Raw genomic sequence first — 12482 nt, forward strand, 5'->3', positions numbered from 1 at the left:
TAATTAGTTCTAGACACCATCAATTACCCAAATTAGAATCTCTTTCAAATCGTCGCATCCATCTGGATGCCCTGTTTGTGTTTAAGTGCTATAGTTCAAAAATTAATTGCTTATACTTACTTGATAACTCTGGTATTCGAGTCCCGCAGTTCAAAAGCCGCCTTCGATCCCTATTATGTTCCTTACACAATAATAATGATTTAATTTACAGACTTATCTCAAATTTCAATAAATATGAAAATTTTATTAAAAACTTCAAATTTTAATTTTTATGATTACCCTAATATTCTGAGTAATTTTATAATCCTGTTTATTCTTCCAATTTTAGATCAATTAGTTAAAATTATCTCAGTTGCTGTTTTGTTTTGTTTTGTTTGTTATTGTGTCGTCCTTTATTTTCCTGTGTAGGTTGTATTTATTCGCTTGTATGTGTCGTCTTTTATTATCCTGTTTATGTTGTATTTATTCGTTTGTATGTGTCGTGTTTGTATTACTTGTTCTGTGCACACCTCTAAAGCTTCGGCTGTTGGTGTGCATGTCACAAATTTTAATAAATAATAAATAATAAATAATAATAAATAATAAATGAATAGAGAGGCATGGAAAAAAAATTATTTTTCATCATTAATATTAATTCTAAGAATTCAAGCAGTTACACTACTATAATGCTTATAGTTTGTTCAGTTTTTAAATTACATACTTTCTTTGTTCTTCATTTCTGTTTTTGAATGCCTAGTACAGGACACAGGTACTTGTATTGAATTATGACTCTTGAAAGTTATAAATGTGATAGTAGGTTAGGACTAGATAGCACAGTGAGGAAATGTGCTTTTCAGTTAAGTAGCATATTATTATTATTTTCCATCTTTTAATCTTTGTACAATTTAATTAAAAAAAACTTTGATTGTGATAAATCTCAAATTAGAGGAATTTGTGTGTATGGAGTGGAGAAGTTAGGGTGAGGAAAGATAGGTTAGACATGTGAGATAGAAAATTTCTGAAAAAATATAACATTTTTATGAATTTTTTTTATTACCAACATAGCTTTACATAATTGAAGACATTGATACCAATAATACAATAATTTCTTTTCTGCAATTTGTTAGATACTGTTTCAATAACATTTTGTTTGTTCCTATAGTAATAGGATGTATGTAGTATGGGTGCTAGATAACTCTTCAAATGTTGAGTGAGCCATTAGGTGATAAAGATAGGCAAAATGTATATTTGATTTGGTTCTGTTTGTATAAAAAAAAAGTTGGAAAATTTATTTGTTTCTGTGAAAGCATGACTCGCTTCAAAATTTTCTGGTAAATTACCAAAATGTTTTGCCAAAACTACTCTTCGGGAAAACTGACGTCTCTGATGAAGGCGCTGTTCTTCCAGAGATGGCTCTGCGTGTGCGACCTACCACTACCGGTCACCGGAGCACGCAGCCCGGAACGAGCCCACGCTGACGCCCTACCGCAAGGTGGACCAGGGGCCGGGACACTTGTCTGCCCGCAAGACACAGGTATTGTGCATGTCGCAGCTCTTTTGAGTTGTTACTGGCATTTGGTCTGCATTCGTGTTCCAGTCATGGAGACATTGGTCCATGGAGCGAGTGTAGATGTAAATGGTGAAGTCAGTCAGGATAGTAATTGGTCAGGTTGGTGGGTTGGCGTGTGTGCGCGGCGCAACAATAGCTGTAAGTAAGTCGCTTCACCGACTGTTCAACTTGTGTTCACTATGATGGCAGCTGGTTCCACCACGGCGTACCGCAGGAAACGATTCCTTGTTACACCATTGGAGGTCATTAAGAATAGAAAGGCAACCATCTTATTTTCCCTAACGAATATATTAACAGTGATCTAGGCAATAAGAGAAATATTTCAAAACAACCTTAACCGCACCTTCAAGATGACAAAGATTGCACACATTTTACCCACTGATTTTTTACCTCCGTGGTTTCAGTTGTACTAATAATCTTTCACTCACTCCGGATACTGATTTATACACAAATACTATGTGTGAACAGCAGTGTTAGCAATAAATATTTAATTGTTCACTTAAAACGCAATGAAAGAACCTCAATAAAAATGTCATTAGACATACTGTACTAAATAATCACTTGAACTTGTTTGTACTAGTTGTATTCTTATCCTCTTGAAATTCATTTAACTTGAGAAGTTTTTGTTTGGGCATGTTTTTAATATTTTTTTCTCCTTCTAAACTTTAAATATGATCAGAAATCCTATTACAGCAGTATTACTGCAAATATGCCATTCTTTATTTCATAATTCGCAAGCATGTGGTTATTAGCCTACATTTCTGTATTGAAGGTGGAAAGACGTGCAGTTGAGTGCAAGAATGTGTTGGATCTTCTGGAAGACATGAATGCAGGGACTGCCAGTAATGTCCTAGCCACCACTTTCCAGCTGGACCAGTTCAAGGTACTTATTGTCATCAAACCTGCCTAGTTATTTAGTTACCCTATTTACTCGCATATAGGTCGCCATCGCATATAGGTCGCACCCATAATTTTAGGTCTTGAATTTGGTATTTAAGATTCCCCCCATATAGGTCGCACCGGTAATTTAATGACGCGAACGGCCGGCGCGCCGTGCACGAAAGAGTTAACGGGTACTGTAAAACTCCGCTACTACGAGAGCTGATAATGGCGTGATAAATTGTTGTAACAATAAGTACTCGTAATAACCGAATATAGATAATTGAAGTCAAGTTAGTTTTTGGAGTAGATAATCACAGCTACAGACCGACAGGATGCGCTCCCGCCCTTGTCGTCAGCGATGTTTATTTTGACAGCTCAAGCAATTATCTTTTCCACGACCCTTCACAGCATAAAAAAAAACCAAAAAAACACTTATTAATGGCGAAGGACAGTCGTATAAGCCCATAAAAATATTTATTTTACCGACAATGGACTATACAACCTGGCTTTTGCCACACGCGGTGTGGGAGGGGAGGAGGATGCTGACAGTTTCTCACGCAGAAGGTTGAAATACGGGATGGAATGTGTTGAAATGTTAGCGGGAAAGGAGGGGGGGGGGGTGTTTTTAAATGGCTTGTGGCTCTTGAAGAATTAGCAGGGGATGGGAGAGGTAAGTGTCACGTCACGTATGACGCATGGCCGGACAAGTTTCTTACGCGCTCGCAGAAGTTACCACAGCGGCTTTTCGTGCGGGCGGGTAAGATAACATGACAGCTGAGACGGCTTTTCGTGCGATAGTGGACGCGCCGAGGTCGGCTAGACACTTCCGCGTGGACAGTCTAGAGGGGTGGTATCTATTTTTAGCCGTCTTTTGTATGCCTGCCTGCTTACAGTAAAACTCTCGCCAAGATAAACGTGAACACATAGCGCCCAACAAAGTGTAACAGACTTGTTTTTCAGCCGATTTTACTCAAATTTTCGACTTTCTCTGCTCAAATTTTTCACGGTCGTATAAACGGATGGACGCATCAGAGGGGGGTAGCATCGGCGGGATTCTACTGTATTGCAAAAAAAATTCCTCAAAAATTTAAAAAAAAAATTTCTTCACATATAGGTTGCACTTCATCCCCCCCCCCCCCCCCCCCAAATCAAAAAATCTGGTAAAATTGCTGCGACCTATATGCGAGTAAATACAGTATTTATGTAAATCTTTATGTGCCATCTGATTGGGAATTGATTTAGGTAAAAATCGAATAGTGTTCAAATGCAAATAAAAAAAAAACCACAACACCACCATTACGACCATTCAATTATGGCGTGATTGAAGTAGCATGGTTATAGATTTTAAGCAGCACTTTATTTCATTTATGTGAATTTTTATTTCTGTGCCCGCACTTTGGCACTTTTGTGGCATTAAATACAAATTAATTATGTGCCAAATTAAAAAAAAAACACAATATTTTGCTCTTTCCTTCATTTGCTTCCTTCATTGCGTATTTTCTTTAGTCCATTTAATATAGTTCAGTGGTTTATATTATGTAGAAATATTTCCTTCGGCCAAGTATTGAGTCAATATTTAGGCACGGGTATGGATAAAATGCTGTGTGAATTTTTTTACATTGTAATTTATATAATGTTGAATCTCAATGTTATTAAAATGTTTTTAGACATATTAGTACTGTAAATTGATTTTAATGAGAGTTTTGTCTCGATTAGATTAAAATAGTTATCAGCAAGCTAACTTACCTGATTGGAAATTAAATTATTTTGATTAACATACCCCTTATGGAAAAAAAGTATTCTGTAGAGCGGTTTTAAATAGCGTTGTGTTTTCCTTGGATGTAAAACCAATACACCAACTCCCATTATTTAGCAGTTTGGCAGAACCTACACAATGTGTGCATTTTTAGATGTTATATTAACAGCTTAAGTAAACTTAAACAAAGGGACGGGGCTAAAAGTACATGAAACACATTGTAACATGCTTCCTCATACAGTTAACAATTATTTCTTGGCCTAAACTATAAAATTATGAAAACATAAATTGTAAACAAACATCCGGCAAAAAAAGTTTTTCCCCCACTTGAAAAACCAGCACTAATGTTAACAAAGCCATCCTGCTTTTAAACTAAATAACCATGGGTATTTAATGTTGTTTTGTATGTACAGCACAAATAGCTTGGAGTAAGACCAAAGTATCACATTTGAGGCATTTAAAAATAATATGGATTGGTGATATAGTAGAAAAAAAAGACTAAGTTCGAGACATTGAACTACTACTATGTTATTGAAATTTGTTTTCCGATCAACTTGTGAAACAGCTGTTTTTCCCTAATTCATGATTCACCATTTTTTGGGTTCCCCAATTATAATCCTTTGTACACCTTATGCAGTATAGTTTTACTAAATAACTAATGGTTTGAATGCCATACATTATAATTTTCTTCCCATTTAATGGAAGGACTGGAAAGCATTGATTTTAATGTGTTGATATTTTTTTTTTCCTCCAGGGTCGGTTAGATATTTCCAATGCTGTGATGATGGGACACTCCTTCGGAGCAGCCACGGCATTGCTGACTCTAGGCAACGAGCCTCGATTCAAGTGAGTTGAGTGCACTGCAGTGCGTAGCTGTTACGCTGTGTTTTGCGCGGGCGCGTGAGGATCGTGGGTGCACAGTCAGCGGGGGTGATGCGACAGGCTGGGCGTCGTCATGGACGGCTGGATGTTCCCGCTGAAGGGCGACGCAGACCTGCCGGCGCGCGTGAAGCAGCCGCTGCTGTTCGTGAACACTCACACGTTCCACATCCCGAGCAACGTGGCCGCCATGAAGTCCTTCTTGGAGAGCTCAGCAGAGCGACAACTGTACACCATGCGGTGAGGTTCTCAGTACAAAACTGCTGTCTTGATATCAAAGATATTCATTATGTGGGCTTACAAGTGACTTTACCCGGGAGATTTGTTCTAACTTTATTAACTGTTTAGTGAATTTTAACAAAATGGCCAGTATTATAATAAAGTTCCTTGTAGAAGTACAAAGCCAATGTTTAGTTAGTATCTATTCAAGCCTTTTTCGCTTTTATCGGAGCCGTTTCAGTCAGTGCATTCTAGCGGCGGGTTTGGTAACTGTGTGATTCGCGTCAATAAATGTAGTTTAAAACATAATATGCGTATATTTATCATGTTCAGCATTACTCTGAAATATTCTACATTAAATTTGTATTTGCAACATGAGAACATGAATTTGTTCATTAGCCAGGTTAGATGTTACACATCTCTGGCAAGTACTAAAAGACTGGTTCATGTGTTTTTTCCCCCCACTATTAAAGCCTGTTTCTTTTTCAGAAAGACGACCCACGAGCACCAAACAGACACACCGCATTTTGTAGGGCTGTGGCTGAACTGGTTCATGGAGAAACTTGATCCCGTGACTACGCACAGAATCAACAATCACCTCATTTTAGCGTTCCTACACAAGCACATTGGTACGTATGATGTGGGGTGTGGTAGTTTCAGTTTGGATACTTTGATTATAACATTTTGTATGGTGTGGAGATACTTGTTTTGAATAAATAATCATAGTTGCTATATATGTAGTTTATGGCTTAGTCTGTAAATATGTCATCAATTATTGGCAAACTAAATTGCAGTAAATCCATGTTAAGAATTTTCTCAAAGTAATTCAAAATTAAGACTTATAAATGAGTTAATTTTATTAAAAGGGTAGGATTGCATGTATTTATTAGGGCTGTGCAGGAATGGATTTTCCAATTTGAGAAATTTTCGGTCTGGAAAGAATTTTTCCTACACGAACCTGCACGGAATTGGGACAAAATTCTAGTGAAATACAGGGCTAACTATTCTATAGAATCAAGTTACTTCCTGAAATGTCCTTCGTAATATTAAAAACATACATCTTAGGGCTTGTGGGTGGGTAAGGGGGTGTTTGAAGTTCAAACTGTTGTGGTTTTTATGAAAATGTAAAAATTTAAGGCTCAGTTCTTAAGTAAAACTTCAGAGGCAGATCCAGACTAAAATATAAAATATGTGAAGCAAATATCAGCTGCACAAATAAGCAGTTAGCCACAATTTATTATTCGTATTTGATTCAACCTCAAATACTAACACTGAGAAATAACAACTATTCTTTTGCTTACTGATATTTTACTTAGCAGACCTCGTAAGTTTGTCATATACCAACATTCACTGGTGAATTTGTCATAATTCACATTTTTCGTGAAGTGGATTGGGTTTCACTGTATTTTGCGGTTTACATAAATTTTCTGGATCAATATGTAGAGTAGTAGGTTTTAGAAAATAAATAGAATAGGAACTGAAATGAAATGTTGGTTAGGTTAAGTTAGGTCAGCTGTATGATTAAAAACATGATATTTTTGTTTCAAAATTTAAAATGGTTTATTAAAATTTTGTCTAATAATTGTAATTGATGTAACCTAACCAACCTTTTACTTAAGTATTATATATGTATCTTATTTCTTAGAAGCCACTACAATACACATTTAACATCCACGTGTCTGGCTTGCTGCGTTTTTACAGGCAAGAGAACCAGTCAAATTTTTATAAATGGATTAGATTTGTCAGCAGGATTTTCGGTGTGGCGACCAGTTACCTTATCCCCCTAGCGTTGTAACTGCTGCTGGCAATGTTTATGTTTATGTTCTCTGCCTACCTATCAAAAACAGGGAGAAATAAATAAAAGTAATGTCAGCGCCTTGTGCGAGAACACAGGCATCGAAGGGGGAAAAAATGCAAAGCTTTTACTACAGCATGTTCAAGACGATTTGAGACATTTTTGGCAGGTGCTTCAGCGAACATTTAGACTTTAGCAGCTGGATATTCATATAAAAATAATAGGGCTCTGCGGGATCCTGAGATTCAGGAAAATTTTTGGGATCTCTAAGATTATATTTCCCTGTCAGGCAGGAATAAAAAAAAAAAATTCTAAAATTTTCAGGATATTTTTAAGGTTAATCATGTTGAGTGTTTTTACTTTCCACTACCTTTAGTGATGTATTGTGAGCAAACTAATGCAGAAAAAGACTGACTTATCATGTTTGATCAGAAATGACCACGTCAGTGGGTTACTTAATTTTTACTGGAAAGAGTTAAAAATATATTAGAACTGTCAGCAACAAGTTTTATTCTATGAATTTTTTCTCTACGATTAACCATTTTCAAGATACCTTAGCAAGAAAGTTGTGGAAACATAATTCGTAAAACGAGAGCCTATTTTTCTTATGGATTTGTATTAAAGATGGGAAGAAAAAAAGAAAAGGAAAATTACATATCTATGTCTAATACCGTATATACCTGAATCTAAGACGACATTTTTTTACCATAATTTATAATTCAAAACAAAGGGGTCGCCTCAGATTCAGATACACTGATTTTTAGGTAAACATACTTATTTTGGGTCAATGTTTTCGGGTTTGCAGTAGTTACTAGCTGCACATGTTACAACTGATGTTTTTGGAATGTTCTATAGCACAAGATGGCGCCCATCTTATCGACTAGTTTCTTGTACAAAAACATTAATGTAGGTTATACAGTACTTCCTAGCTGTGATTATTTTTTTCAGTTGGACGAACGGTTACGCGAGTTATGTGATTTACATTTTAAACACAAATTATTGTGTGAAAATGGCCGACCACCTGGAAACTAGAGGTACGTCTGCAAGCCGTTTTACTAAAAAGGAAAGAGAATGCTATGACAAAAACTTCAAGATGATGGTAATAAAGTACGCTGCAAGTACAAACAATTGCTCTGCTGCAAGGAAATACAGCATTTCAGAAGTTAATGTGCGGCGGTGGAAACAACAACTCTGCCAAAAATTGCCGCAAGAAATGTTCCATTTCAAATGCATTGGATGGCAGTGAAAATAGTGTCATGTGGGAAGATGATGCAATTGAAGCTGAAGTCAACAGAAGTGAAGATGATAACAATGAAGATGATGCATCAGCATCAGTTTCCAACAATTACAGTACCAGCCATATAGTTATTTATTTCTGTTTGTACATAAACTGTTAACAGTTAATGTACAAAGTGGTGGTTGAAATCCTTTGTAACATTCATATTTTCATTTTTGTATCTAATTTGTTGGCATGTGTTTAATACAATAAAAAATTTTTTCCCTGAGGCTGTAGTTTGGGGGTTGTCTTAGATTCGGGTATATACGGTAATTACAAATTGTGTTATTTTTCGAGTTTATCACAATCAATCGTAAAATTTTTAAGTGTCGAGTAATAACAGAAGTAAACAGTGGGGGCAACGTGTCCAGGAGTGGTTGGCTGGTGGCTAGCACAGACATGCCGACACCACAGAACTGTTACCTGGGGAGAAGGGAGGAGAGGATCAGACAAGGAGGGGATGTCTACTGGCTACGTTCAGTACAGTGCTTGCCAAGAGAAACTTCAAACACACTTCCAACTAATTTTCAGCAGATACCCTTCAAATTTTTTTACTTTTTAAAATAAATGTTTTGCGGTTCCTCAAAAAGGGGTTGTAATGAAGAGGGGGTCGGAACAGTGGTGTTTTACTGTATTAAAAAAAAAAATGAGGAATCTAGACTCTGTTTTTGTGTTTGGGGTCTAATCATTTGAAATTTGTTAAAAGTATAACTTTTTTTAACATTTGAAAAGCAGTTTTTGAAAATTGCACATAACATAACATGCTGTTTGTAAGTAAAGGTTTTACTGTTCTTGAAGGAACAGAACATTGTGTTCAGGAAAATTTTGTGCTCAAGGTTAAAAGTTTTATTAATGTATGACATCACATTTCTGAGGAGATTTAGAAGCTGGTATGCATCCCCTAATGGTTTTTATTTAAGAAAAACTGTAGATTAAGATAAGTTTTTGAAACATGTGCTGTATTAATGCCCCCTTTTTTTTCTCACTTTTTTTAGGCTTGCCCCACTGGAGTGCAAAAGATTCATTCTTGGAGTCTCAAGCACCAAACATAGTGGAAAACTTTTTGCTCCGGTAAGAACATAATTTTGCAGCAAGAAAATGTATTGTGATGCATACCAAGCCAGCAAACAATTGTAATCAAAACATGTTGATGGTTTATGACATGTTGGGCATTTGTGTAAATAATGGGAGTGCTGCTTACCATATTTTGAATTTACTTATGAGTGCAAGAACAATGTAAAAGAAATAAGCACCACGTCAAATTAGCCTTTCCCTTTTCAAATACATTTTAAAACACATCTAATGCAAATTTGTAAACTATTGTAAAATTAAAGAATAAGGTATTAAGTCATAAGTGCTAATATTGGATTAATATTGGATTAATATTGGAACAAAAAACATTTGAGAGAAAATTTTGCAGGTGCTTAAGAGCTAGGTTCATGCCAGTCTCATATTCACTCATATTCATGTTATCATTATTATACGGGTATCTGGCTACAGTAAAACCTCCATTAACGAATATTCTATTTAACGAAAAACCCCATACAACGAAATAAAATTTTGGTCCCGCCGAACCGCCATAAGATCAATGCTGTTTTAACCTCTAAATACCGAATTTTATTTGTTCCGAAATAGTGAAATTCCCTTTACAACGAACTGCCGCTATTGAAAAAACACGCAAAAATAAACATCTCCTACAAGACATCCACTAATTTTTTTGCATTCACTGCTTAAAAATACGTGTGTATAACCTTAAAATAATAAGCAACATCGCGGAAGGCAATAAATAAACAAAGCATCATGGATAACACACGTCGTGTATACATGCCACACTTTGTTCAAAATGGCGGGTACATTTAGCGCTAGTGGCGGAAACCTCTCGTACCATCGTTCTGGCAAGACGAACAACTAGTGTATTTTGCGTTTCTATGGTTAAAGATGCACACACACAAATATTTTTAACTATGGTGTAGTACAATTTCCGTTTTTTCAGTTTTCACTGTTGTTTATTTATTTCCACACGTAGTTACGGAAAACAACACGTTACTACTGTAAAATGAATTCTAATCCTAAAACGCGGCGACAGATTAACGTTAAAATAAAATTAGAAATTTTAAATGCAGTTGATGAAAGTGGAAAAAAAAGTGATATAGCTAAACGTTTCGACATCCCGGCGTCTACACTTTCGACCATATTATCCAACCGGGAACAGATCGAAAACAACGCTTCTCTGGTAGGGACAAATCGAAAACGTGTGAAAGTATGTAAAATTGATGATTTGGACAAGATACTTTTTGACTTGTTAATGGAGGCTAGGGCATCAAACATCAACAAAGGCATGCCAGGAAGCACTGGGGATGGGAATTGATAATTTATAAGCAATGGTTGGCCATTAAACAAGTGTATTCTATGTACTTTTTCATGTTTAATTCCTCATATCGTATTAAACAGTCAGAAAGACAGTTCTAGCCATTTATGTGAAGCTTTATGGTGACTAGAAATATATCGTGCGAAACCTCCATTTAACAAACCCCTTTACAACAAACACTACAAATTTTGGTCCCTTGAGATTTGTTAAATAGAGGTTTCACTGTATTAAGTAGTGAATTATAGGATGCACCCATTACCATTAGAAAGATTTATTTTACTGTTCATTAAAAAAGTTTTGAAATTTTTTTTGTGTGATACTATCTTAAGTTTTCAATTTGATTTTGGGGATTTTAATACTTGGAGAAGGTAATTACAATTTGTTTCACCAAATTTTACTACCTTTTACCCCATAATTTTGTTGATTACTTGATTTACATTCACTATACTATAAAATGGTAAACTTTGTTTTGAAAAAAAAAAAATAGTTGGAATATGTTTTTAACTGTAACAATAAATAGCTTTATTTATGAATGTATGATGTTGTAGAGAACAGAATAGTTGTATCTTTAAAAATGGAAAATACATTCAAAATGCATGGCATCTCTTCTAGAGCTTTCCAAAGAATATGAGACTTTGAATTAAGTACAGTAAAGTTTAAATTCTGAAAGGTTTTAAGAAACTTAAATGTTTTCTACAATAGGTACTTGCTTAACACACACTTTCAAAATACAGTGCAAACTAGAGGTTTGGGTTGCAATTTTGCATTATTGGCATTGTGTACTTTTTAAGCGCACAGGTGGTCTATCATTCGCCAATTATAATGTATTAGGAAAATATACATGCTATCTATATGTCCCCAAATACCCCTCCCACCATTTGTTTTATAATCGTGTTTGTGCGGCCTGATAGTTTCACTTCCCTACTCACTGCAGCCCAGTTTAGGAATTTTCGGGGGCTTATGTACATTAATACGGAATTTTGTGCAGCAAGTCAAGCCATGTTTGTTGTAAAGTTAAGTTTGTTCAATACAACATTGGATTAGTGGTTTTAACAATTGATTGTAAATTAAAATTACAGAAAGTTTTGAGCAGGGAGAAATTTGCGAGTTGATATGAAGTCAGTGACACTCCATGTGTGGCATGATTAAAGACTTTGAAAAAATCCTCGAATATTTGTCAGCAGACAGTTCAAATGAACTTACAAAATGGAAGACATTAAAAGACTAGCTTCAGCAGCATGGATGCATGTCTGAATGGATTCAACAGAAAAGGTCTGAGGGTATGCCAATTAGTGGGCTGAATCTATCACAGAAGGCACAAGTTTCCCACAAAAAATTGTACGTATCAACAAACTACCCAGTTTGCATCAGGCAGCAGCTGGTGACTAGACAGCTTGAGGCATATGTGGCAATCAAGCAGAGCCACTGATCCCCAGCAACACTTCAGTAACTAAACGAGATGTGCAGCGCTCGTTCACACCTCTCTCCCCTTTTGCACATCCTCAAAAGTTGAGCAGGAAGGGGTGGGCAAGATAAATATTTGTCACTGATGACAGTCGCTCATATCATAAGCAGGGGAGAGGTAGGTATAGATAGGGACTTGCGTGTAATGTTGCCTCTGTTACTTTGTGTTTCACCATTCAAGCTCAACTTTGTTTCCATGCTCTGCTGCAAAGCATGTATTTCACAGCTTGCACCAAATATGCAGCTAAATATCTTTACTTGTCCATTCCTTTGCTGAGCTCATGCAGTGGTATA

The 12482-nt window shown here is 36.1% G+C and overlaps 1 protein-coding gene across 3 annotated transcripts in view; it reads left to right on the plus strand.

Moving 5' to 3' along the window:
- The window catches only part of LOC134533771 (platelet-activating factor acetylhydrolase-like), a 32378-nt gene extending 22671 nt beyond the window's left edge, over nucleotides 1-9707 (plus strand). For all 3 annotated transcript variants that reach the window (XM_063371416.1, XM_063371414.1, XM_063371415.1), the window contains exons 5-10: nucleotides 1387-1513; nucleotides 2322-2432; nucleotides 4942-5033; nucleotides 5130-5306; nucleotides 5775-5914; nucleotides 9352-9707. In XM_063371416.1, the coding sequence (XP_063227486.1) occupies nucleotides 1387-1513; nucleotides 2322-2432; nucleotides 4942-5033; nucleotides 5130-5306; nucleotides 5775-5914; nucleotides 9352-9431 (727 nt within the window). In that variant the 3' untranslated portion in view covers nucleotides 9432-9707. The remainder of the gene's footprint in view (nucleotides 1-1386; nucleotides 1514-2321; nucleotides 2433-4941; nucleotides 5034-5129; nucleotides 5307-5774; nucleotides 5915-9351) is intronic.
- Nucleotides 9708-12482: the final 2775 nt, after the last annotated feature.

The sequence above is a fragment of the Bacillus rossius genome, chromosome 7 (assembly GCF_032445375.1).
Source record: "Bacillus rossius redtenbacheri isolate Brsri chromosome 7, Brsri_v3, whole genome shotgun sequence".
Taxonomy (NCBI): Eukaryota; Metazoa; Arthropoda; class Insecta; order Phasmatodea; family Bacillidae; genus Bacillus; species Bacillus rossius.